Below are 25,901 nucleotides of genomic sequence, written 5' to 3'. Positions count from 1 at the left end.
TTGCGGAGGTACATCGTTAATTTCCTCTAGCGGAACAAATCCCACAGGATTTTTAAGGATTACAAGGAGCCCACGGGTATTCAAGTAGTTTCAAGGGCCCTTGAACTTATACTGTCAATATCAAGGATATTCAAGGATTTCAAGGGGCTGTGCGAACCCTGGACCCACATATTCATTCTATTCCATAACGTGCCAGTCACTATTTTTGCAGCCAACTACTGCACACGTCTTCAATCCACATGATTCAATCTAGTGTGATTGGAGTACAGTGTGTTAGCGAAAACTCAGTTGCATTTCTGACGGCTGATTGCACAGAAGCAAGGTAGAAGCGGTAATGGTTTCATATTCGTGCGCCGCCGTGAGCGCCATCTTGTTTCTCTAAAACAAACTGCTCTGCGAAAAGGGTCAATAGTAACGTTGGGTCCCATGACCGCCACATGTGCGGCGAACGTCGCGTCAGGCGCTTGCGCGCCAGGCAGGGTGGAGAGAGGGGAAGCTTTCCTTTCGCGGGCGGCGCACGGGAATCGCAAGCGCTATCAGCGCCACCGGGTGGGTCATGCGAGAGATCCGCTGACATCGTCCGAGTCTCTGTCTCTTTGGTCTCCAGCAAGCGGCGATAGCGGAAGTCTCCGCTGCCGCTCCCGTATTTCCTGCACGTGGTTAGTCAACCGCGTTCTTGCTGCGGCCGCCCGTATTCCCCAGTTGGTAAGTCGGAAGTCCTTCTTTACCTAGTGTATTATTCTCTTCGAGGGAACCCTCAGTGATGTCAACTATACATAGCTGGCCTGCTCGAAGTGTTAGTTGCAGTCGTAATAAATGCTTTCCGAGTGTACACGTGGTTGTCGTCTATTGTTTCCTCGAGCTTGTACTGGACCACTGTTGATGGGCAGGCATGCGCCAACCGCCGGGCTCGGTGTGTCGAGGCAGAGGGCCGTTGGCATCCCCCCATATACCAACACAGTCCTGCCAACGAAACTGCCCACGTCGGCAGAAAACGAAACTTCAGGGAGCTGCTGGGCGTGCACGGTGACATTCGAAGGTGAGGGAGTTGAGAAGGAGGGCGAGGGGAGCCACCGAAGCGGCAGAGTTGCAGAGGCCAAATCCGCTTCCCTGCCGCCCTCCTCCCTCACCTTCCACGGTCGCCGCATGCGCCCGTCACCGTGCCGGCGCCGCCCGTTCCCTGAAGTTTCGTTTTCAGCCGTTATCGGGAAGCGAGCGTTGGCCGTGTGGGCAGTTTCGTGGCCCACGCTCGCTATGCGTTTGCGCCACGATTTTTTACGACTCGCACCATTCGTGCATCCTGCTATGGTGCATGAATAATTCAACAATATTGTTGCAGGAAGAAAGCAGGCCCACGAATGTAGAAGGATGTATATTTACAAGCGAGGAAATATGGCGTTCAGGCAACGGCCAGAGTCTTCGTCTTCCTCTCGTTCACGTCACCTTCTTCTTTCCCTTCACCGTAACATCACCCTCTCGGAGGGGTTAGCTCCGTCCCGGTGCAGGTTATGGAGCGTCGCTTAATGGGGGGACATAGGGCTTGAGCCTGGCGACGTGAACAACATCGCTGGTGACGTTGGGAGACACGGAAGGCTGACCGACTGGGGCGATCTCGTATGTCACGTCGGGCAGTTGTCGTAAGATCTGGTATGGACCAGAATAACGGGAAAGTAGTTTTTCCGACAAGCCGACGCGACGTGAAGGCGTCCAGAGAAGGACAAGGGAACCAGGTGAAAAATGGTGGTCTCGGTGCCGAAGGTCGTAGCGTCGTTTTTGAGAAGCTTGCGAGACTGTGAGGCAATGACGGGCGACCTCGCGGGCCTGGGCGGCTAAGGCAATAGCATCGCGAGCGTAACCAGTGCTGGGTGATGGTACTGCGGAACGTAGCAACGTGTCGAAGGGCAAGGTGGGGTCGCGGCCATACAAAAGGTAAAATGGGGAGAATCCGGCAGTATCGTGACGGGACGAGTTGCATGCGAAAGTGATGTACGGTAAAGCGACGTCCCAGTCGCAGTGATCATCAGAAACGTACAGGGCCAGCATTTCGGTTAGTGTGCGGTTGAGTCGTTCGGTGAGGCCGTTCGTTTGAGGGTGGTATGCGGTAGCGAGCTGGTGTTCTGTAGAACAGGAGCGGAGCAGATCATCGACGACCTTCGAGAGAAAGTAGCGGCCTCGATCCGTGAGTAACTGGCGAGGGGCGCCGTGGTGCAGGATGACGTCGTATAGTAGGAAGTCGGCGACATCTGAAGCGCAGCTGGTTGGCATCGCTCGTGTAATGGCATATCTCGTGGCATAATCTGTTGCTACAGCAATCCATTTGTTTCCTTTCATAGAAATAGAAAAGGGGCCAAGGAGGTCGAGGCCCACAGGGAAGAAGGGCTCTGTAGGGATAGCAATTGGTTGAAGCAAACCAGCAGGAGGCATAGCAGGCGTCTTGCGGCGCTGACACAGGTCGCAAGAAGTGACATAACGGCGCACAGAGCGATAAATGCCGGGCCAGAAGAAGCGGCGCCGCAGGCGGTCGTAAGTACGAGTGATGCCCAGATGTCCAGCAGTAGGAGCGTCGTGAAGTTGCTGGAGCACGGCCAGTCGAAGGTGCTTTGGAACGACTAGGAGGAGCTCCGGGCCATCAGGACGAACACTACGACGGTATAAAGTTCCATCGCGCAAGGTGAACATCCGCAGAGACGGGTCATTAGGCGAGGAGCTTAGGCGTTCCATAAGTGTTCGAAGAACAGGATCTTGGCGTTGCTCGTCGCCAATATGGAGAAAGCCGGAGAGGGACAGAATACTGATGTCCGAGTCTGCATCGGTATCGTCCGGTGGATCCACGGGATTGCGGGACAGGCAGTCAGCGTCTTTATGCAGCCGCCCTGACTTATACATAATAGAAAATGTATATTCTTGTAGACGCAATGCCCAACGTGCAAGTCGTCCAGTTGGGTCCTTCAAAGAGGACAGCCAGCAGAGGACGTGATGATCGGTTACGACGCAGAAGCTCCGACTGAAAAGGTACGGCCGAAATTTCGCGATCGCCCATACAAGCGCGAGGCATTCCCTCTCAGTGATGGAGTAATTTCGCTCGGGCGTGGAAAGAAGGCGGCTGGCGTAAGCAATGACACGGTCGTGGCCCTGTTGACGTTGAGCGAGGACAGCGCCGATGCCATAACCACTCGCGTCAGTTCGTACTTCAGTAGGCGCAGAAGGGTCAAAGTGTGACAGAATCGGGGAGGTTGTAAGCCGCTCGATCAGGGTAGAGAAGGCTTGCTCTGCAGTGGTCCCCAAGAGAAAGAGGCATCTTTCTTAAGAAGGTCAGTGGGAGGGAGAGCGATGTCAGCAAATTGTTTCACAAATCGCCGGAAATAAGAGCATAAGCCCAGAAAACTACGGACATCGTTTGTTGAACAAGGTAGAGGAAAATTGCGCACGGCGTGGACTTTCTGTGGATCAGGTTGGATTCCGGCGGCGTTTACGAGATGGCCGAGCATGATAATTTCACGGCGACCGAAATGGCACTTGGAGGAGTTGAGCTGAAGGCCAGCCCTGCGAAACACGGAGAGTATAGTCGTGAGGCGCCTCAGGTGGCTCTCAAAGTTCGACGAAAACACAATCACATCGTCGAGGTAACAGAGGCATGTAGACCACTTCAAGCCGCGCAGCAGAGAGTCCATCATGCGCTCGAATGTGGCTGGCGCATTGCATAATCCAAAGGGCATGACTTTAAATTGGTACAGACCGTCTGGTGTGACGAAGGCGGTTTTCTCGCGGTCCATCTCGTCGACGCTAATCTGCCAATAGCCAGAGAGGAGGTCAATTGATGAAAAGTATTGGGATCCGTGAAGGCAGTCAAGAGCGTCGTCAATGCGAGGCAGGGGATAAACATCCTTTTTTGTTATCTTGTTGAGGTGACGGTAGTCGACGCAGAAGCGCCACGAGTTGTCTTTTTTCTTTACTAAGACAACCGGTGATGCCCACGGGCTACTGGAAGGTTCAATGATGTCCTTGTCCATCATCTTGTCAACCTCTTTCTGGATTATGGCCCTTTCTGTTGTGGAGACACGATATGGCCGCCAATGAATGGGGCTGGCGTCACCGGTGTTGATGCGATGCGTGACAACAGATGTCTGACCAAGTGGACGGTCGTCCAAATCAAAGATATCCCGATAAGATGACAGGAGGTGACGAAGAGCTGTTCGTTGCTCGGAAGGAAGGTCAGGGGCGATCATCTTACAAACATCGTCCGCAGGCGTCGAGCACGAAGGAATGGGTGACAAAGGTGCGTTGGTACTCAGGAAGGATTCGGAGGCCAAAGAAGAAATCTCAAATTCTTCCAAAGGAGTGATTAGTGCAACGGCAATGCCGTGTGGCAGCACATGCGTCGAAAATCCAAAATTGAGGATGGGCACCCGAGCGCAGTTTTCGAGGATCCGAATTAAGGTGCTCAGTAGGGCAATATTTCATGACAAAACCACGTCAGTAAGCGGAGACACGACGTACTCGCCATCAGGTACGGGAGGACAGGGAGTCAGGACGACATTGGTAGCCGCCTGTGGAGACAGCCTTGCAAAGTCAGCAGAACATAAGCGGGGTGAAGCACAAGTTGTTGCGTCTGCGTCGGCAGGAAGCGGCAGATCCAGCTGTACAACACCTGCGGAGCAGTCAATTTGGGCAGAGTGTTTCGAAAGGAAGTCGAGGCCGAGAATTAGGTCGTGTGGACAGTGCTCGAGGAAGATAAATAAAAGAATGCTATAATGGCCTGCAATGGTCACACGTGCTGTGCACATTCCAAGAACAGGTGAAGTACTCCCATCGGCGACTCGCACAGTGCACGGTAAGGCGGACGTCAGAACCTTTATGAGCCTTCGGCGGAGAGCAGCGCTCATAACTGAAAGCTGCGCTCCTGTGTCAACGAGAGATGTAACAGGAACACCATCAACTTCAATGTCCAGTAGGTTTCCGCGTGTAGGCAGGGTCAACAGAGGATTTGTGGGCCGGGTCGGAGTTGCAGCTTCACCTCCGGGAGCTGCACCGCCTAGTTTCCCGAAGGGAAGCGACCGGTTGCAGATGGGAACGAAGAGCGGTGAACGAAAGGCGAACGAGACCGACGGCCTTGCGGAGACGGGGAGCGGCTGGATCTTGGTGGAGCACTGTCGGCGTTGATGTTCCTAGGCGGCGTGTAGGGCGAGAAAGTGCGATTGTCTGGTACTTGGCGGTAGTGACTCGGAGACGACCACCGAGGAGACGACGACCAGCGATTACGGCAATGACGGGCGATGTGTCCAATACCGGAACAATTAAAACAGATGGGTCTGTCATCCGGTGTGCGCCAGTCAGCAGGATTGCGGCGGAGTGGCGGAAAGCTTTGCGTCTGGGAGCGAGCGGCCGGAGAAATCTGGTAGGTGTTCGTATGGCGGACCGAGCAGAGAGATGGAATGCCCAAACTCGCTATTTCTTCCCGAACGACCGCTTGTATAAGCGAGATAGCGGGCACACTTTCCTGACAGTCGGAACGAATTGGAGCCGGAGCCACGGCCTCAAGCTCACGGCGAACGATACGCGTTATATCTTCTGATCCTGTCGGCTGAACGAACCGCGGCGAGTCTTCGCACGAAGATGTCGCGGCGGTATTGGGCAGTCTGTCGAAATGTTGAGGGACGCGGCGGCCTTTCGCTTGTTCGAAGCGCCGGCACTCCTTTATAATTGCATCCACAGTGGCACAATCCTTACACATCAGGAGATTGAAGGCGTCGTCTGCAATACCTTTTAGTATGTGACCAATCTTGTCCGCCTCGGTCATAATGTTATCAGCCTTGCAGCAGAGAGCCAGCACATCCTGTATGTACACGACATAGGATTATGTGGACGTCTGAGCGCGGCATGCAAGTTCTTTTTTTGCTGCCAACTGACGACCGACAGGTCTGCCAAACAGGTCGTGCATTTTTTCTTTGCAGACATCCCAGCTTGTTAGGTCAGCTTCATGCGTATTGTACCATTGCTTCGCAGTTCCTTTCAGATAAAACATCAGGTTTGCTATCATCATTGTTGGATCCCACCTGTTGTTGTCGCACACTTGTTCGTACATCGCAAGCCAGTCCTCGACGTCGGTGTTGTCCGTGCCACAAAATGTCCCCGGGTCCCGCAGATGAGTGAGGATGACCGTTGGCGTGGACTGCTGAGGCGTTGTCGGTTGTGTCGGTTGATCTGCCATTGTGGCGGCAGGTAGATGACGTCCACTGCAAAGTTCCACGATTGTACCCAGCACCTTCCACCAAAATGTTGCAGGAAGAAAGCAGGCCCATGAGTGTAGAAGGATGTATATTTACAAGCGAGGAAATATGGCGTTCAGGCAACGGCCAGAGTCTTCGTCTTCCTCTCGTTCATGTCACCTTCTTCTTTCCCTTCACCGTAACAATATGTCCTTTTAATTCGAACAAATTTTCGGGTGCCTTTGAGTTCGAATTATCTAGATTCGACTGTATCATGAAAAATATAAATGAAAAGGAATACGTTCAGGAATAATTAAAACATTAAAAAGCCAAAATTCCAAGCAAGTAGTGATCATCCCTTAGGGACCTTCCTTAAAGATACTGCATCTTGAGCTGCAACCCAAACACTGCATCAAAAAAATAAATTACCAGCACTGCTTTGTCAAGCTATTGCAACTGCAAATAACCTTCGCTTCACAGCAACATAGGGGCTATGGAGATGACAGTGTAGGGGGCTCCGGATTAACTTTAGACCACTGAGGGTTCTTTATGTTCCTAGCTTGCCAAGTGGTTCTTGCAATAAACATTATCACAAATTGACACTTTAGCTAACTTACCAGAAAGTGACAAACTGCCTACGAACAACTGAGAGCTACCGTAGTTACTCGAATCTAACGCGCACTCTTTTTCCAATAAAACAGGTCCAAAAATTGCGTGCGCGTTAGAATCCAGTACGACCCTAAATCTGCACTACCATATAGCCGCCGGCATTTTCAAAATGGCCGCTTCGCACGCACTTCGAGCCTAGCTACACTCTAGAGTTCATATTGATGCTGCATTTAAAAGGAAAGTGATCATGCGTACGGAGACGGAGGGAAATAGGGCCGCATCACGCGCATTCAGAGAATCGGAAACTTGCGTGCGGGACTGGCGCAAACAGAAGAAGAGGATTTTCGCCAGCAAAGCAAAGCGGAAGGGTTTCAGTGCACCGAAGCAGGTCGTATTCTGAGACGATCCATTTCGGCGATACGATTGCCTTGGCCCTATCTTGAAAGCGATCTGTGACGGGAAAAGTCAGACGTACGCTGTTTTTTCGTTGCTTATAGGTCGCGTTGAAGCGAAAGGCACGCTAGCACGAAGGTCAATTTGCTTGCCGCAGCGCAGCGTTTTGACAGCGAGTTTCTGCGGTCAATGAGCGAGATGTGTTCATGTTTGCTTGAGCACACGTGACACTGTGCTTGTTAATTTATTTAGTAAGCGAATGTTTATACGGCCGATAAAACTGCTATCCTTACTTCGTATAGCGGTCTACTAACTTGCTATCGCAATTGATGCTTCGCCTTTCGGGCAAAACTGTGAATTTTTTTATTCATCGCAATTTTAGTGCATCGGGAGTAAATCTTTGTTTTTCCAAATGAGAGAAAGTTGCATTTCTGTATGAAAGCACTGTAAAGGACTCTTTTTTTTTTTTTTCACGGAAAACGGGTGCGCATAACAATCAAGGGCGCGTTAGAATCGAATAAACAAGGGTAAACATGGCTCAAGAGGATGTGTAACTCTGTTTCTACTTCGGCAGCCTGGATGCCATGAGGTGGCCTACGAAGGTGGCTTATTGGCGAGTTTTGGGGCTCCTAAGTTCTCACATTATGCGACACCTGTGGTCGGAACAATGTTCGACGTGTACAGCATGGTTGTGAGCAGTACTGGCTGAAACACCTAGGGAAAGACCTAACACAGAGATCTCCAAATACCCAAGGAAGTGGACAGAAAGACAGTAGACAATGGTAGGACATACAATGCGTCATGCATAGGTTGCTGGTTTGGCTCCCATCGGCAGAAAGTTCACGTTCCCTCCCTACTGTCCCGTCTCCCTTTTTCCAATTATTTCAAAATATTAATTAAAACCATTAATTTCTCCTATTCCTTCCTTTGTTTTTGTTTCTGATGACAAATGAGCATATACAGTAAAACCTCGATAATTCGAAGGTCGCCGGACCGCGAAAATCCTTCGAATTAAGCGGATTTTCGAATTAACCGAAATGAATAATAAAAAAAAGTAAACAAGCAAGAACTTGCCGCAATAAGAAATCACCTTTATTTTCCATGTCCGAGAAAAATTACTCAAAGTAATTACCGATGCAGGATTACTTGGCGCGCTGGTTCGCCGCCCCTAGTGCCATGCTCTCCAGCTGGCTCAAAAAACGTAGCATACAAATATCACCCGCACTGCACTCAACAAAGTTGCGGACGATGTTCACGGAATCGATAACTGCCGCGAAAGCGGGCGTGGTGGTGCTTGACTCCAAAAATTTGGACTTGCTGGATATTCCGGACTTCAAAAATGCACCATCAGGGTTCCCATTGAGTTCATGCATTTTCACACCCAATTTTTCGGACGAATTGAGACCCCAAAGTTCGATTTTGCGGACTAAATCGCTCTTTCCGAGCCGCGCTACCCAATCTAGGAGGCCGCCATGTTGGATTTTGCACTGGCTTGAATTCCAGTGGCTCACTGTATAGCCTACAAGATTGGAACGCGCGCTATCAATAGAAAGCTCGCGCAATCCTCCAGTCTCGGAGGCCATGCCCGCTCTTCCTTGGCTGACAAAACGCTTCAGAGTACTGCACTTTTTCTTTTTTCTTAGTATATGCGCTCAGCACTATCGTTGTAACCATTTATTGTGGGATGTTTTTTTATTGCGACAGCAATTATATGGACACTTCAAGCGGATTTTCGCCGTCGGCGTCGCCGCCCTGAGGATCCATACAAAGTCCAAAGGCGATAAAATCATTGCCGCGCGCCCGCCGTATTTGCGAGTGACAGCGCGCGGGGGACGCGCGCTTTCATGGAGAGCGAATGCAGGGCGGAGCGTAAACGCGACTTCCTCCCTCGTGCGAAAGGCCGTGGGGGTATGAGAGGGAGAAAGGGGGGGGGGGGGGGGGGACTTCTACTCTTCTAACAACTGACTACTTAGCGCCGGAGCGGTTTCTCGCGCGCACCGTATCTTGAAAGCGATCTCCAGACGGCTCTGACCTTTTGTATGCGCTGTTCAGTTGTATGCGCTGTATGCGCCGCTCAGTTTCCGTTGAAGCGATGACCGCACAAACCTTCGCTCGCTGCGGGCTGCGGCGGCCGCGCTCGCTCGTGCGCGCTGACACCACGCGTGTTAATTCAGTGAGTTTTGTTTTGTTTTTTTCTCTCAAGTTTCGGTTGCTATTTTGAACGTGGCGTGTACACTGAGCAGGTGTCTCGGAGACCCATGTCTCAGTGATCGGCGCTACCTCCTGTACCTTCGTGAGAGCTAAGCGGTGCGAAGCTCGTTTCTTGGATCTCCATGGCGAACTCCGTTGGCGGAGATCGCCAACGCGGTGACATTCGTGTCGACTGTACACGGAGACGACGTCATTGCTGCGCAAATCAAAGCAAGTCGATCCCCTCCAAGCGTAGTATGAGGCAGGGCATTATTAGAGTTTTTTTTTTAAGCCGCACTAATAACTTTTTTTTTCGGCCGAACGAGTTTTCCGGACTATTTTTCAGTCCCCACGAGCTCGGAAAATCGGTTGGCGACTGTACGGAGCGCCCTAACCTAACCGCCGCACGTTGCTACTAGCCGGAAACTTCGAATTATCCGAATAGAGCCGCGCGGGCCATTCAAATTATCCGGTAGAATTTGCATTGAGAATGACGGGACCGCTCAAGTTCTTCGAATTAACCGAAATTTCGAATTAACCGAGTTCGAATTATTGAGGTTTTACTGTATATCGAATAAAGTATGTTCTGCAATTAGCTGCATTGCATGATTCTTTTTCTCTGCTTTATTCACCTCAAAGTGAGGAGTTGAGATATATTGCAGTTTTTACGGTACTACTGCTACAGCTAAGAGTTGAGAAGTACGACTCACGGCATTGTTTCCTTCCTGGTCAACTTTGTTGGCATCAGAGCCCTGCCGCTCGAGCAGAAACTGCAGCCGGGTGTAGATGGAGCCGTTGAGCCGCGAACGCAACGCGCGCATGGCCAGGGTTCGTCCGGTGGTGCCGGAGTCCGCGGGGGTGTCAGCGCCGAGCTCCACACCAGGCTGGTCCAGCAGGTAGTCCACCACGCCCATGTGACCCTTGAGGAAGGCCACTTGCACCGGTGTGACCTGCACACAAGCACATAATCATGTATGGGATTTAACATCCTAAAGCAATTTGCAAGCTATAAGAGAGGTCGTACTGAATGGCTATGGATAAATTTTGACCGCGTGAAAGTTGGTCTTTTGCGGTGCACATCAAGTCAGTGATAACTAAATGGGTCATTCTAGAGAACACTTCTTGTTTTGAGAGTTCAGCTACCGCTGTATGCTCAGTCCCTTTTGGCTGGCATGAGCACTTTACACGAAAGACATAATGTGAGCAGCCATGACAACAGGCGCAGCGCTATGAGAAGACAAAACACAAGGTTCGTGACGTGTTCAGGAAAAGTTTACTTCAACGAATGACAATGCGAACTTTGCAAGGCATGATAACAATACAATACCAGCACTTGTACACTTGGCCACAAAATATTGCGGGGCAATCGAGCACGTGGCGAAATGGCCCTTCGCGCCTTCTGGCGGTGCACCCCTGTTGTCGAGACCAACGCTTGCGCGCATGCGCGTCCCTCCGTGACTGCATGCGTACATGTTTCTGGGCTTTCTCCTCGCGCCGGCGATATCAGACTCTAGCTGCAAGGTGCCCCTCTTGCGATTGGCGCTGTGGCTGAACAAAGGCAACATTTTGACATGGGCACTTGCCTTCGTCGAAACACTAGCCCAGGCCAAGGCTTCCCTTATTCAGCTGCTGTTGCTAATTATTTGATAACCGTTAGTCTCAAGACTTGTTACACTGGTACAAACAATCCCCGCATGCCCGCAGTACATAACCTCACCTTGGAACTGTTTTGCTTGTGAGGCGCAGCCCCAGCCTCGACGAGCAGGCGCAGACAACTCAGCCACCCGTAAGCAGCTGCGTAGTGCACCAGCGTGTTGCCCCCGACGTCGGCTCGGTTAGGATTGGAGCCGAGGCGCAACAGCTTGGCACACACGGCCGTCTGGCCATTCAACACGGCATGGGTCAGTGCGCTGCGGCCACACTCATCTGGAACACACGTGTCAACTGTCTTAGTCGATGAGCACCACATCAAGCCACAGATCAAGTCAACCATGACCACAGACATATCTATGGTGGAGGACATTGAATGAAATACCCGACGTTGTGTGCGCAAGGTTTGGTTTGCCTGAGGGCAGCCACAAAAGAGAAATACAGTAAACTTCTGTTAATATGGAGCCAATTAATTCTATTTTTCGATTAATTTGACCCCAATGAAAGGCCTTCGCAGGTGCCTATACATTTCTAGGGGCTGAGCCTTTTGTTCAATCCTACAGTTGGCCCATGCCAAATAATTGACCCTTGACTGGTCGGCATGAATGCCTGACCCTAACGGTGATTTCCTACATTTCCTTATCAATGCAACATTCTGTACAACTCCGGCAGACACATGAAAGAAATTAATGGATGTTTACCAATCTCAACAAATGATACATTGACCCAAATTATAAACATTAAAACCCTACAGTAGTCGGGTACAACTTTAGAAGGCAGCGGCATTTGCCTCTCAAAGGCGAATGCACACGAGCCTCCACCAATGGGCGCGCACTCTAGACTGACGTCGTGAGCCAGACGGCCAGTGACCCCGCCGACAGAGAACATGGCATCCCGCACTTCGAGCTAGGGCCGAGTCGCGTCAGCTGGGACTATTTCTTTAGTCGTGGAGGCAATTGGCTGCTGCGCTTCGGTCATCTGGGCGGCGCCTCTTTCTTAAGTTGTACCCGACTAAAGAGAGGACGCACATGATGCACTGGTGTCAAGTCCCGACCTTTGATTACACCATCTCTGGGACAGACTGACCCAGTTTACATGACCACAGAGCTGTAAATGCAAGGCAGAGGAAAGAGCAAAAGAAAGCTTCACTTTAAAGCCACGCTGCACATAAACACATCTCACTCCCCCCCCATGACCGCGGACACACTCTGTCATAACGTTGGTGTGAGGAAGAGCGGCAGCAGTAGCAAGCGAATTGACCTTTATACTGCCTCTCCCTTTAACGCGAACCAAGTGGGGAGAGCACAGCACACATGAAACGATCAGGGCCGGTATTTTGTAGCGATGCCATTTCGCGCTTGGTCAGTGGTCAGAGCGACGGTCCGCTCAGGTTATCAACGGATCAGCCGGCCGTGAGCGGTGGATGATAAGACTAGCATAGAATAAAGCATAACGCATCGGTACAAAATACCGGCCCTACCTTCAATGCGCTTTGACTCTGTACACACCGCAGGTGGCTTTCAAGATAGGGCCTGCATGACCGCGCTCAACCGCACCATATGCAGTTGCCGCCAGAGTAGAACCCCACCCCCTGCTGCCTTGCGTGCTTCCTGTCCACCTTCCTGCCTTGCACGTGAGAGATCGAGCCACCATCCTCTTCGGCTCACCTTTGCACACTTTCACTTGCACCGAAAGCATACAGCGCGCAGCCGTAATGTTGTTGCACTTGTACTTTTATACGGAACATGACAGCGACAGCAAAAATGCGCCTGGAATGTCGATGTGATTGCTATTAGAGCACTGCACGGGCTCGGGCTTACCCGAAAGCCCGGGCCCGGCCCGGCCAGTTTTTTCACGGGCTCGGGCACGGCGTGTGCTTTTTGACCCGGGCCAGGCTCGGGTTTTTTGACGCGGGCTCGGGCTTTCTGGTGGTGTGCATGTAACGTGCAGCGAGTTATTCTCGGCATCTCAACTCTGAAAAACATTATTTTTCGGTCTCGGGCCGGTTTCGAGTCGGGCTCGGGCCTAAGGTAAAGGGGTGACGGGCCGGGGGGGTAACGTAGATTATTTCCGGGCCCGGGCCGGACCCGGGTCTCGCCATAAACGTTTCGATCGGGCTTGGGCGGGCAGCCCAACGTAAAAACGGGCCCGGCCCGGGCCCGGGCTGAAAAAAATCGGCCCGTGCAGTGCTCTAATTGCTATCGCAATAAAAAGCGCAGACAGGATGCAGCAAACAGAATGGGCACCTAGGAGTTCCACAGTGCCTTCGTCCAGCCTTCGACCAGTGCCTTCAACCAGAGCGTGCACCATGTCACAGCTGCCTTGCTGCGCCGCGCACATCAGGGGGCTGATCTGGCTGTACGGAGCACCTCGGGCGCGGTTTGGTTCCGCCTTGTAACGCATCAGCACTTGAGCGGCTTCCTGTGGAGCAGAGAGCAAATGCGGAAGTACTGCTTAAGGCTGTTTGAACAGCCTTCGGGTTCCGATTGAGGAACATTCCGACTGCAGGGCTTACAAACGGAATGCTCCGTCTGCAAGCCAGATTCTGCTTACAGTGCCCCGTCTAGCTACAATCATGAGGTACGTGACAACAGCTACCACAAAACACTCCTTGAATTCATATGCAACAAGGGCCTTACAGCACACATGCAACACGTCAAACACTATGCCCTATGGCAAGCCCCACATCAAGTGCTGTTTGAAGTGTACGCATCGAATGAGGTGAGAAAAACCACGCAGTACTAAGTTTTGCCTCAGACCTGGCATTGTGATCCGAAAAGCATTCGTGGCAAGATGGCAACCCAAGCCAGACTTACCAGGTGACCGTTCTTCACAGCCAGATGTAAAGGGGTCCAGCCTTCGTTGTTCGGTCTGTCCACGGCACTGAATGGACCACCTTTCTCGGCGCCTGCAACAACCATCAGCACAACATGATGTGTTAAGAGTCTAGTGGCACCCCGTCTGGTCAGGTAAAGCATCAGACATCCCTTGTTCAAAATACAAAAAGGTCACCGTACAATGAGAAAAAGAGAGAGAGAGAGAAAACACTCCAAGATTGGTAGATTCCTTTTTAGAATAAAACAAGTTGCTGACCAACGTATAAAAAAAGAAGAAAGATCTTTATATTTTTAAATATTTTGTTAACAATAGAAAAGGTCCCCGACCAATGAAAAACAAGAGACAGAATAAGAGAATAATTTGTGCGGATTAATGTTCGCATTAGAACAAGTAAAAGACCAATGCAAAAATGTTTCCGGATTTGTATAGACCTCTTGTTCACAATTAATCAAACAAGGGATCACTATTTGAACAAGGAGTCGGACGTCAGTCTCTTTTTTTTACATTTCGCAGTGGCCAAGCTCATCATCTTGCCGATGCAATACAAGATGAGCGTCCCATGCAAGCACGCAAGAAACCACTGCTAAATGGAGAGCAATGTACAGATGCAGATACAGTCGCCAACTGATAAATTAGACACTGATAATCCAGACATGCTCGATAATTCAGACAGCTTCGCGGCACCGCCAATGGCCCTGTAGACTTAATGTGTAAAAACGACCAATTTTTCGGACAGCTGCCAGCTCTACATTTGATTATACGGACTCCGTACATGACTGTAGCATACGCGGATTCTGGCGCCATTATCTCCTCTGGCAACCTCAATGAGACATGATGGCCTCAGAGATTACATGTAAAACGGTAATCCCCAAGGCCTTGTCTCGGTCGCAGCACTGCGCCTCAGATTAAATTACAAATGCCAATCTTGGAGGCTTTGCCTGAATTGTGAGGTAGCATCAACATCGCGATCATCACATCCTATTCCAGCATCCAAGCGCATGGCCAGCTCTCGCCATTCTGTTTGTTTAGTTGGCAGTTCCAGACAGCGCTCTGCTGGCTCCAAGAAGTCTTTTTCGTGAAGTTATCGACAGGCCACGTCAAATGGCACCGAACACCTCGCAGTCCGAATGACCTCGACTCCGCAACTGAAGAGCCTGAACTGCCGCCTACCACAACGAGCTCAAAAGCGGACATCATTGATGACCTGCTAGGCTGCAGTGTGCCGATTCCTCCTGCCTTTACATTTGAAGACTTGCAGACAGTCGACAGCGCTGTGTTATGTGCCGAACCGAACGATGACGAAATAATTGAGCAAGTTCACCCACCGTGAAAAAGTGACTAACTCGGATGATGATGTGCCGTGCAGATCTGACTCGAGCCTTTGCAGTCTTCGCATCAGTGTACAGCAACAACAGAAAACCGGCAGACACATAGGCGTACTTAGTTGCACGTAAGCGGAAGTGTGTGCAGCAACGAATCAACCACTTCTTCTTGCACACAGGGGTATTAAAAGTTAAATAAAATGATCTTTTTGGGCATATTTGTTTTTCGGACATTCAATAGCTCAGACTTATTTACGTTCCCCGTGAAGTCCGAATTATCGGTTGTCGACTGTATCAACACTCGAGACAAAGTAAAAAAAAAAAAGCAAAGAGCCAGACATGCCTGTAGCGAAGCGAAGAAGCACTTCCAGGTTGCTCGAACGGCCTGCACAAGCAGCTTTGTGCAGTGGAGTGTCTCCGTTCTTGTCGATGGCATGCACGGAGGTCCCTCTGGGCATTGTCGGAACACAAACCAGATTGTGAGCGATACTAGAGTCACCCATATATGCCAGTATGGTACTGTCAAACCTCGTTAATACGCACGCGCTTAATGTGTAATTGCGGTTTAAACGTAGTCGCCAAGATTCCCCCACCCAGCCCCCATTGAACCCCATGTATTGGCTGACCGCTTAAGCCGTAGTCGCTCATTGCCAACCAAACGGTTAGTACGTACTATTTTTGTTTCTTATCTACACGCACAGGCACAATATCGGCAAAATCTCATAAGCGCAGACATTCGATTCTCGAGTTGCGACACCCGGACGACAGCCGCCAGCGATTGCGAACTTAAAACGTGGCCACCATAAGTAGCCGCTAAACTAGCATTAGCGGTTAATTCGTAAATCGTTTAGTATGTACCTAAACGTTGTTCCCGGACAACTACGTATTAACGCGGTTTGACTGTACAATGGTATCCACATATTTAAAACCACACTACTGCATGCACACTGTTTGGAATTATTTAAAACAACAGACAGGCTGAACTGAAAATCCTTTCATTTGAATCATGTGCTGTCTACAGGTTAAAGTTTTGTATGTGCACATTACCATAAGTGCTTAACAGAATGATGCAAGAACAGAAGAAAAAAATTATGCAGTCCTAAAGCAAATTAATGTATATTTCATCTCAGTAAGAGCAGATGGTGGTGGTGATGTCACAGGTGTCTTTAGCCTGGCAGAGAGGAAGAAATAGTGTACAAAGAATTGGGGAATTCTGTGTGAAAAATGCAGGAAATACTTTTTGAAAAGTCAGGCAGCTTCTCTATGGTCTCTACCCTTCCCACTACAGCACAGACAACTGACAGAAACGTCTACACATAAAGGATGAGCACTGCATTATTGCTGAAAAATGTTGATATAATAGAATAATACAAAGAGAAGGTCACACAAAACTGAACATATACAACAAAATATTGCACCATAATTTGCAATGATTAGGTGGCGTCTTGGTGCCTTCATGCAATTGAACAATACGATTGCGTCGAAATTTCAAGAAATGTAAAGTGTAATAGGTAACACGACAAGAACAACTGAAGCCATCAGCAATAAGATGAGACAAATACTACATCTACTACCCATCATTCTCATAGTAGCTGAACAAAAGCAGCATCACCGTGCCCTCCAGTAATTTCTGTAGAAAACTCAAATGCCGTGAGGCACACGTGAATCTAACAGGCATCCTGACCGTCTATTTCAGAGACAATGAGACACCAACAGCGATCACGCGCTCCCTTCCCCACCTGGCAAGCAGAAGCTCCAGGGGTGCAGTGCAGGTGGCCACGGCAGCGTAGTGCAGGGGCTGCCACCCCTGTCCGTCCTGGACCTCGAGATGCGGCACGCTACTCAGTAGGTGCGCCAGGTAGCTATGCTCGGGGTTCACCGCCGCGCAGTGCAGGGCTGTTACCTGTGGACGGTGTTCACAGGGACAAATGACAACAGCACTGTGTAAAAGAGGGGAAAAAAAAAAAAAAAAAACTAGCATAAAAAAATTTCGGGGTAGCTTGCACTAGTGGCGCAAGGCTAAAGACACAGCGGAGCTGATCGGTATCATTTGTTCTCGACTTCCCTCACGTCGGGATCTACTCGGAGCCGACGCTTTCTCTCCCGTTCCCTAGCATTCTCTCGCTGGACGTACTGGGGGTCTCCAGCTCGCCGTCGTCGATTTGCAGTGGCTTCTTTGGCCAACCGTGCTGGGTCTAATCGGTGTCGACGCTGGCAAGTTGAGCATTGCAGCACCCCGCTATTCTTAGTAAGCGTCTTCTTCCTTGGCAGTGCGGACCTTCCTTGGTCTCCCCATGTCTACGTCTGGCGCGCCGCCGCCGCGCACCGGCTTTCATACGGAACAAAGAAGCACATGCACAGTTGGCCACGACATCATATCTGACTCACGGCGCATGCGCAGTAGTGCGCAGGTGGTGGCGAAGTCGTAGGGGAAGTGGGGCGAAAGCTACGCAGTGAACGGGTGGCGGGCGAGCGCGGACATGCCGGGACGACGTCGCGACGCATGCGCAGTAGCGCGCAGCTGCTGGTGGGAGCTCGGCGGAGCCATGTCTGTGTCGGGTGAAGCGAGCGTGCACCTGCGCTGGCGGTTACTATGCAACGCGAGGCGACGTCATTGCCCCACAGAGTTTTTTCAGTCTATGACAGACAGATTACGCTCGGCATAAACAGCTCCGCTGTTAAAACAAAAAGAATACAAGAAAGACCTCCTTTCTTGTTGTCATTCTTGCATTCATTGCTTTTTTTGTACAAGCCTTTTTTTCCTCTCACAAATGTGTACCAACTCGCTCAACAGCTGTCTCGGCTAATACAGTCTTGCACTAGCAGGTGCTTCTAAATTTCGTACTTGCAGAAATGGAATAAAAAAATTTCTCAGCAGTAGAAACCCATAGCTACCGCAAAGCTACACCATAAAGCGAAACTCGCACTGCTGTGAAGTCACACCTCAAGGCAAAACTCGCGTGTAACCCACACCAATTATTACAATGACTCTGGGGGGCATACGATTAGTCAGTAATTTAGGCAATCCCTGCCGAGTTTGAATAATTTGTTGGCTACTCTATATCTCCTTATATTAGTGGAAAACTTAGTTATTCATCTCGGGTCCCTTAACTGCACCCTCGCCTTATAATCATGACCACCTTATAATTGAATAAATACGATACCACTGAACGAGCACAGTGACATGGTACTACTGTAATCGGCAGCCACAGTGCACCGCCTTCGCTTGCAACCAAAACATAGTATGCTACATACCACAAACACAAAGGTGCACCAATAATGCGTAATTTCACATCACCCTATGTCCAGAAGCTGTAGTTGTTATATACGACGTAGTTATTCAGTAGACATCATCGGAAGATTAAAAAACTGCAGTGCGAAATGCGTGACTTCATTGCGTACCTTCAGGGAGTATAACAACCAGCCTTACCTCATACGGACCCAATGTCTTCTGTAGCACTGCGGATGGCTGGAATTCCAAAAGTGGTTGCTGACGATTTAGCAGCACCTGTGGCAATGGGGAAAAAAGAAAAAGCTCATTAGCACAGCTACGATTACACTACGACTACATGAACAACAACACCAGAAATCAAACGATAAAAACTGGTGCACGAGCTAAGAAGAGCAACAATAGTACATGTTCGCAGTCGCCTGAATTTAATAAGTGCCGTCCAGGACGGCCGAGCGGCAGAACAGCATGACAAAAGCCCGGACGTTGAAAATTTTATTCAGAGAAAGACAACAAAGCATCTTTTGTCAGCTGCTGCTATGATCACCATAAGGTTACGGGAAGCGACCGAACTGGTCCTCACTCATGAAGTGCTTACTCATTTTTTTTAATGAGGTGTTCCTTTACCTTTACAACCAACCTAAGAAAGTGCGACACCAACTGCGGTCCTCTCCCCAACGTATGTGCGCCCTGAAATAAGATTCTGGTTGTGTGCTCAGTGGCATGCACTGATAATGCTGCCTGCATGGGAGGTGAAACATCTCCTTTAACTGTTAATTTTGTTATGTCAGTCTATATAAACCCTTTCATTGCATTACCCGGTGTTTCTCAACGATTAAATAATCTCTTGACACAAAACAAATGCTGAAACATCTTCAGGAACATCAGCACAATTTAAGCCCTCTGGACTGACAACAGTAGGGGCAGTACAGTTGAAAAGAACGCACCTGACGAAACAGTGGGTGCAGTGGGGGCAAGCCATGCTTTTCGGCTCGAATCGCTAATGACCCCGCCAAGGTGATTTCACCGTGACGAAGGGCTTCGACGATGTGGCTCCACAGTTCCTCTGGCGGCTCCTGAAATCACAATTTCATTGGTTCAATCATTAATGGAGAACCTTGTGCACAACGCTATCTCAAATAATGAAAAATAAAATAGTTCCAGAAACCCTCTGAGCCAGGCACCTCTGTACAATTTGCAAAAGTAAAATGAAAACTGGGCCTGCACAGCATGCTCACATGAATTCACACATTTTTCATTTTAGGACGGGTGAGGGAGGGGTGCAATTAAAGTTTCCTATTTACATCAGCCTGTAGTCAATAAACGAGAATGTAGGCATTTCTGCGACATCATTAAAAAGAGAAACATGTATAATAAACGCTTCGCCTAAAGTTGTAAGAACTCAGAGAAGATTAGACAAGCAAATTTCGAGATAAACGAAATTTCAAAAGTTTCCAAGCACTAGTTAGTGAGGGCTTTTACTGCGTCCACTTTGCTACCCAGCATCCTTTCGAACAAAAAGAAAGAAGTGCAATGAACATTGAATTTTTCAGTCTCCCAGAGGACCGTGAGATCATCTGAAGATACGAATGCATGCCTTTACCTGCCCACAAAGGCTCAAATTGTCATAGCCACGTCCAAAATGGCTTTAAAGGCCTGCCAGTACAATAATGAGGTGCCGCAGTGTTTGTACCGCGACAAGAAACTGCAGGAGCACGCCTGTATATTTAAGAAGTTTATGTCCCATGACAGTATGCCCTTTGCACTCTTGGTATGCTTCACCGCAATACATAGTGTATGGTTAACTGCATAACAACACTATATTGCGGTGAAGCTAGCTTTTGGAAGCCGACATTATGCAACGCTTTAAACCCTTGCTGTGCTTTCCCCGCTTCGACGCCATTGGCAAGGATGACAAAGGCGGGGTTCGGCACCACTGCCGACTGCAGCAAATTCTTTCAATGGAAAACACTGGCACCAAACAGCAGGAAGCCTGATAGCAAACGTCAAAGCAGCTAGGCCTAACGACAGCACAAAACAACTGCTATATTTACTCGATTGTAATGAGAGTTTTTTTCACAATTTTCGTTGCTTGAACTCGCTCCTCGCATTACATTCAAGTAACGGCCAAATTGATCATTTTAAATATATTTTTCTAAATGCCGCAGTTTTTAGTGTTACATTGGCAACCTGTACCTTAACAACTCAATCCAATCCATAGACAAGTCCACCGAAGTCACAACTTTGAATCAATGCCATTTTCGCTGTGCTTGTGACTAGTGTTACAGTTACAGTGCTGCAGTACCCTGTGGCCTGTCACGCTTTCAGCTCCATTCATTTGCGACGTTATGGCAACGCAGCATGTTCAGCATGACACCTGCTTCGAGAGACGAGCAATTCTGATGGACGAGGAGCTGGGAAAAATTTATAAGACAATATTTTGTTGCAAGTGGCTCATTTACAAAGCCACAAAGCCGTGTAAGGACAGAAGGATGACGTTAAGAGGAAGCTTAAACTCGTGCTCAACTCCGATGCACCTATTCAAATACATGTAAAACACAAATGCTTTTTTGAGATAACCCCTAGACCGATTTTAATGAAACGTGCTGCATTTTAGAGAGAAAGTACATTCTAGTGACTGTTTGAAGTGAAATTCTGATTTAGGGCCTGAATGTCGTTTTACAAAATTGCAAGAAATTGATAAGTAAGAGAGAGAGAAAGAGAGAAAAAAAAACAAGCACAAAGTGCACAAATAACTCCGCACCAAAAACAGGTATCGCAGTTCAATAAATTGCTTCTGTTAGACATCGAAAGCAGACAAATTAGTTATATTAATTTTGATCTCACGTGATATTGTTACGTTTATGAGGTTTTTGCAATAGTCCTACTCACATATTAGTGGTGTATTTAAGAACCATGTAAAATACATTAGAGTCAAACCTTGATATAACGAACCTCTATTTAACGAAATTCGTGATGAAACAAACCATTTTTATTTCCCCATCTTAGTTCTATTGGATTAATGAAACCTCAATATAACGAAGTTTTTCGCTGCAAGCACAACTTCGTTATACCGAGGTTTGCCCAATTTTGTCTGCTCTAGATGTACTATTAGGTGAAATTTACAGAATTGTGATATTCTTCATTGCTGAGTCATAAAGCTATAAATGTCATAGTTCTGTTTTCTAAAAAATAGCAATTTTCACTAACCTTTATTATAAAATTCACGGCTTAAATGAAAAATTCCCTTTTAGAGTGACTACGTTTTCACTTTTTTTTTTTTTCATGCAACAAATTCCATCAAATTCAGAGCAGTGGCTGCCAAAAAAAAAAGCCCTTTCTTATGTATTAGGATAGGTAACGTAGAGCTAAAGCTTCGCCCTAAGGCAATACCCAACGTCCCCATGCAAGCTGAGCTGCCATTCTTGCAGCTTCAGTTGGCACTTGTGCCAGTTGCATCCAGAAACCTTTTTAAGAAGCTCCACGACATATTAAAAAAAAAAAAAGGGAGAAGGAGAAGAAGAAAGTTATTACTCCCTCCCAAAACTTGAAGGCACGGAGCCCAACTCACCTGCCCAGTAAGAAGCTGGTCCACAGTCTGAAACGAGACGCCATGCTTGATGGCAAGCTGCACGGCGTGCTTCCGATCGATTCCGTACTCTCGCACGTACTGGTCACTGTCCTGCAAATCCACGACGAGACGAGACCAACATTTACCAAAGTGCCCAAGAGTTGCTTGCAAAGACTGCGCTTCAAAGGATTAGGAAAGGCTGCCCAAACTGTAGCTCTTAACCCTTCCTGGTGTAGTGTTTCCTACAGGAATCGTAATTGTTTACAAAGAAAGTGCGACATAGAGACAAACAAACGTTGAAACTACTAGAGAAATCGTAGTGCTGGCACGCCAGTTACACAGTTCACGTAGACCTATTGCTGCGGATCACTGTTCATATGCTGCCGCATGCTCACATTAGGTGTCTCACCTGCTTCTTTAGAGCCTGCCATCTAATGCATGTCAAATCTCTAGGCATATCATGACAACAATTTTTGAATAAATGGCACCCATTCTTCACACAGCTGTGACTAAAATAATAGCGTTTCTAAGGTCCATAAGCCCCGTGGAGAATACTGAATTTTCAACAGAAGATTATCACATGAAACTGCTTGGAAATTTTATTCGGCGTTTTTTTTTTTTTTTGCTGAGCTGCGCAGAATGTTTCTTACTTCAAGAACAAACTCCAGACCAAGAAGGTTTAATCTGCCCGCATGCAAGCAGCATCGTAGGGCCCCAATGTTGGGCAAACATTGTCCAATCTTGAGCTAGTGTGGCTCAATGTTGGGCTTATGTTGGCCCCTGTTTTCTGTGCTGCTAGGGGCTCAGTAAGGCACTTAAATGTATTGCGCAGCCAAGAGTTACCATGAATATATGTGCAATATAGGCTAGTTTTTGCCAAACTAAGCAGTTTCTTGCGAACATGCGCGCCTGGTGCTCTCGGAAAGTAGACCAGTGTTTCTTGGCAGTAAGGACAAGCAGTCAGAAAACAGCCATGTGTTCTAAGGTGTGACTTCAGGCGCAGCAAGATGCTTGTTGCTAGTTTTTCTGTATTTGTTTTGTGAAATATTGTATAAGGTTATGCTATTTGTCCTTTCGTAACTACTTTGTAATCCCCCTCACCTAATACCCGAACCATGGAGCCTGTGAGGTATGCAAATAAATAAATAAACAATACCTTTCTTGTCTCGCTAAATGTCATCGTCCTGCCGAGCTGTCTCGCGCTTCAAAAGCCAAGCAACTCCAACTAGCCCAACGTTGCACTCTGCTGCACTAAGGTGTAAAACTCCCGCATTTTGCTGCAGCTCTTGAATATGACGAATTCATAAGACGCATGCAGCATGTATTAAATGCCATTATCTTCATCAGTTCTTTTAATTTCAAGGCGGTGTTTAGGCGACTGAAGGAATGAGCAGTACGCGAATGAGTTGGCACACCAGCAGGAAGTTCTTGCAAACTACATGCAGGCACTGCGAGAGGCATAACATCAGATGCAAATACGTTTACAAAATACATCTGCAACTCACCAAAAGCAAAGCGGAGTTTCCGTTTTTAGCCACCTCTGTTCTGATCAAAGGAAGTCGCCACGGGGCACCAGGCTCGGCTGCCAACCATCTGCGCAAATTGGGCAACATCATCACGATGAAACAAGCGTTCAGGGCACATGCAGGGTGAAGAAAGTGAAAGTTAATAAAAACACAACACAGGTAACCAAAGCTGCAAGGCAGTCCGATACTGCAGCATACTGGAACACTGCACCTTTAGCTTCACAGACACAAATGCACAAGATTTCGTAGAGTTTTGCACAATACTGCACATATGGCACAAAACTCGAGAAAGAACTGGGCAGTAAAACTGCGATTTGCTGTCTGTGGCTTTGTAACCTCTCACACGGCCAAGACGCTGAAGTTTTTTTGATCACCTGTAGCTGTCGGGGCCTTTCTCGCAGAGTAGGATGTTGGTCGGGGGAGGAGCCAGCCGCTCTGGGGTGGCAGCCAGGAGAAGGCGCATGGAGTGGTAGTCCTCTCGGATCGCGCTGTAGTCTAGAGCACTCAGTCTCACATCCACACTGCGGACCAGCCCCAACTGCACCACAGGACAAAGGTGGAGCCACGCTTGCAAATGAACTCGCCACTACAAAGTGTCGGACCTCACCACTACAAGTGCCTTTTTAGAGCAGTTAGTGTTCCCAACGAATACAACTGTTGCGCAGCTTCTCAGAAAAAAAGGTCTGGCACTCACCGAGCACATGCGGTCCTGATCTGCCAAGAAGCTCTTCAACAATGTGTGATCACCGAGCAGCACTGCACGGATGAGGAGCTTGCTGTCTGCCAATGTGGACACCGACACTGGTTCGGGGCTGCCAAACAACGTACAAACCAAGATTTACATTCAGACACTCAGATATATATATATACTTGTACTTCAACAGCCCAGTGCAGACCGAAGTAGCGTTGAAAGTGACAGCTACGGTTTATCCTAAATGTTTATCCTCGCACCTTGAGTCGATCGTGCATGCATGCTTTTGGAGGAGCTTTATCTAGCTAGGTGCTAGAAGCTTGTGGCTGGTCGAGCACATCCACAGGTAGCATTTAAGCAAGCAACATGTCACATAAGAATCAAAAAAGTGCACCAATGATATTCAATTTATGCTACTTGGGTTACCCGGTTATCGTTCAGGTCATTAGAGCCCACACGATACTGGTGTCATAATTTCAGTACATGCATGTCTGCGGCGCATTTGTAGCAGCTGGCACATAGCTGTGGTAACATGCTCAAGTGGCATACAGTGGACCTAGGATCAAATACAAACGTGGGTAAACTTGTGAGGTCGCCCGGCTCTCCTGTGTCCCCTGCAATCGACTTCTCTGCACGGTTCTCAAGTCTTGTGACGTTTGTCGTTTCCTCATTACACACACCTGACAACGGGAGCAGCTGTTGAAGTCATGCAGCGATGACATGAGAGGGCGCGAGTGTTACAATGCTAGTGCCACCTCATGGAGTGGATAACTCGTGCACGAGAGGAACTCTGTTTTGCTTTTCGGCTGTGGGACGTCGCCTGGCTCGGACCAACCATGCACTCATTCATGACCTTTGCAGGGCAGTTCCATCAAGGGCTTCCCAGTCAGCCTCAGAGAGCACAGCACCGACATAGTCAAAGCGCGATTGGATTGAAACACTTCTAGCACGACAGCAGGCCCTGCATGGCACCTACTTTTGCACTGGTGTCCGCTCCGTACCCACGAGTGGCAAATCAAACCTCTGCGATTCCTCAGCGTGTTTTAACATGGGATTATTCCTTGTATGTATTTGGACTAGTTGGCATTGTTGTATGGAAGCAGCAATGCTGTTTGTGTCCGCACTACTGTGTTGTGGTTTTATTTATTGCCAAGAGTGCCTCAGACCTCACAAACTGCAACTTACTCCCATTCATGGCGACCTTCTTTTTCCACTGGACAAACACTGAATGTTCTCTGCAATCTATAGCCAGGCTAAGTGCTTGCTCTTCCCTTTAAAGAGATGATGCTCATTTTCAAATACGAGGTATGTAGCTAATTTTGTCGCCCATTGTATAGCTGGTACACGCTGACACAACAGAAGGCCCCTGCATTGAAAGTACACCAACAAAAAGCGCTAACTTCACTAACACGGCTCCCCAATGCCACACTTTTCTTTTTTTCTCCTGTAGAAGAGGTCTAAGATTTTCATTTCATGTGCAGGTGTGGTCCAAGGGGTCGTTTCTTACCTAGGTGACTCAAAGTAGGGGTCCTTTTCGAGAAGGGCCACTTTGGGGTTGGGCCTCAGGGCTTCGACGGGTGCAGTACTTGAGCTCCACTTGGGTGATGAGGCAGGTTTCGATGCTAGCCACAACAGAAAAAAGACCAGTATGAGCAACCATACCCTCCAACATGAAG

At 48.7% G+C, this 25,901-nt stretch overlaps 1 protein-coding gene across 18 annotated transcripts in view; it reads right to left on the bottom strand.

Moving 5' to 3' along the window:
• Window positions 1-25,901, bottom strand: part of LOC119457844 (poly [ADP-ribose] polymerase tankyrase) — a 126,234-nt gene that overhangs the window by 65,028 nt on the left and 35,305 nt on the right. For all 18 annotated transcript variants that reach the window (XM_049670489.1, XM_049670490.1, XM_049670491.1 and 15 more), the window contains exons 10-22: window positions 25,733-25,847; window positions 24,229-24,346; window positions 23,909-24,072; window positions 23,514-23,601; window positions 22,009-22,119; window positions 19,385-19,513; window positions 18,639-18,716; window positions 16,948-17,111; window positions 15,552-15,658; window positions 13,865-13,956; window positions 13,295-13,469; window positions 11,116-11,324; window positions 10,109-10,348 (exon numbers count right to left, since the gene is read on the bottom strand). In XM_049670489.1, coding sequence (XP_049526446.1) covers window positions 10,109-10,348; window positions 11,116-11,324; window positions 13,295-13,469; window positions 13,865-13,956; window positions 15,552-15,658; window positions 16,948-17,111; window positions 18,639-18,716; window positions 19,385-19,513; window positions 22,009-22,119; window positions 23,514-23,601; window positions 23,909-24,072; window positions 24,229-24,346; window positions 25,733-25,847 — 1,790 coding nt within the window. The remainder of the gene's footprint in view (window positions 1-10,108; window positions 10,349-11,115; window positions 11,325-13,294; window positions 13,470-13,864; window positions 13,957-15,551; window positions 15,659-16,947; window positions 17,112-18,638; window positions 18,717-19,384; window positions 19,514-22,008; window positions 22,120-23,513; window positions 23,602-23,908; window positions 24,073-24,228; window positions 24,347-25,732; window positions 25,848-25,901) is intronic.

Source organism: Dermacentor silvarum, chromosome 7 (assembly GCF_013339745.2).
Source record: "Dermacentor silvarum isolate Dsil-2018 chromosome 7, BIME_Dsil_1.4, whole genome shotgun sequence".
Taxonomy (NCBI): domain Eukaryota; kingdom Metazoa; phylum Arthropoda; class Arachnida; order Ixodida; family Ixodidae; genus Dermacentor; species Dermacentor silvarum.
The sequence above is the reverse complement of the archived record's forward strand: the minus strand, read 5'-3'. Positions and strand labels throughout refer to the sequence as shown.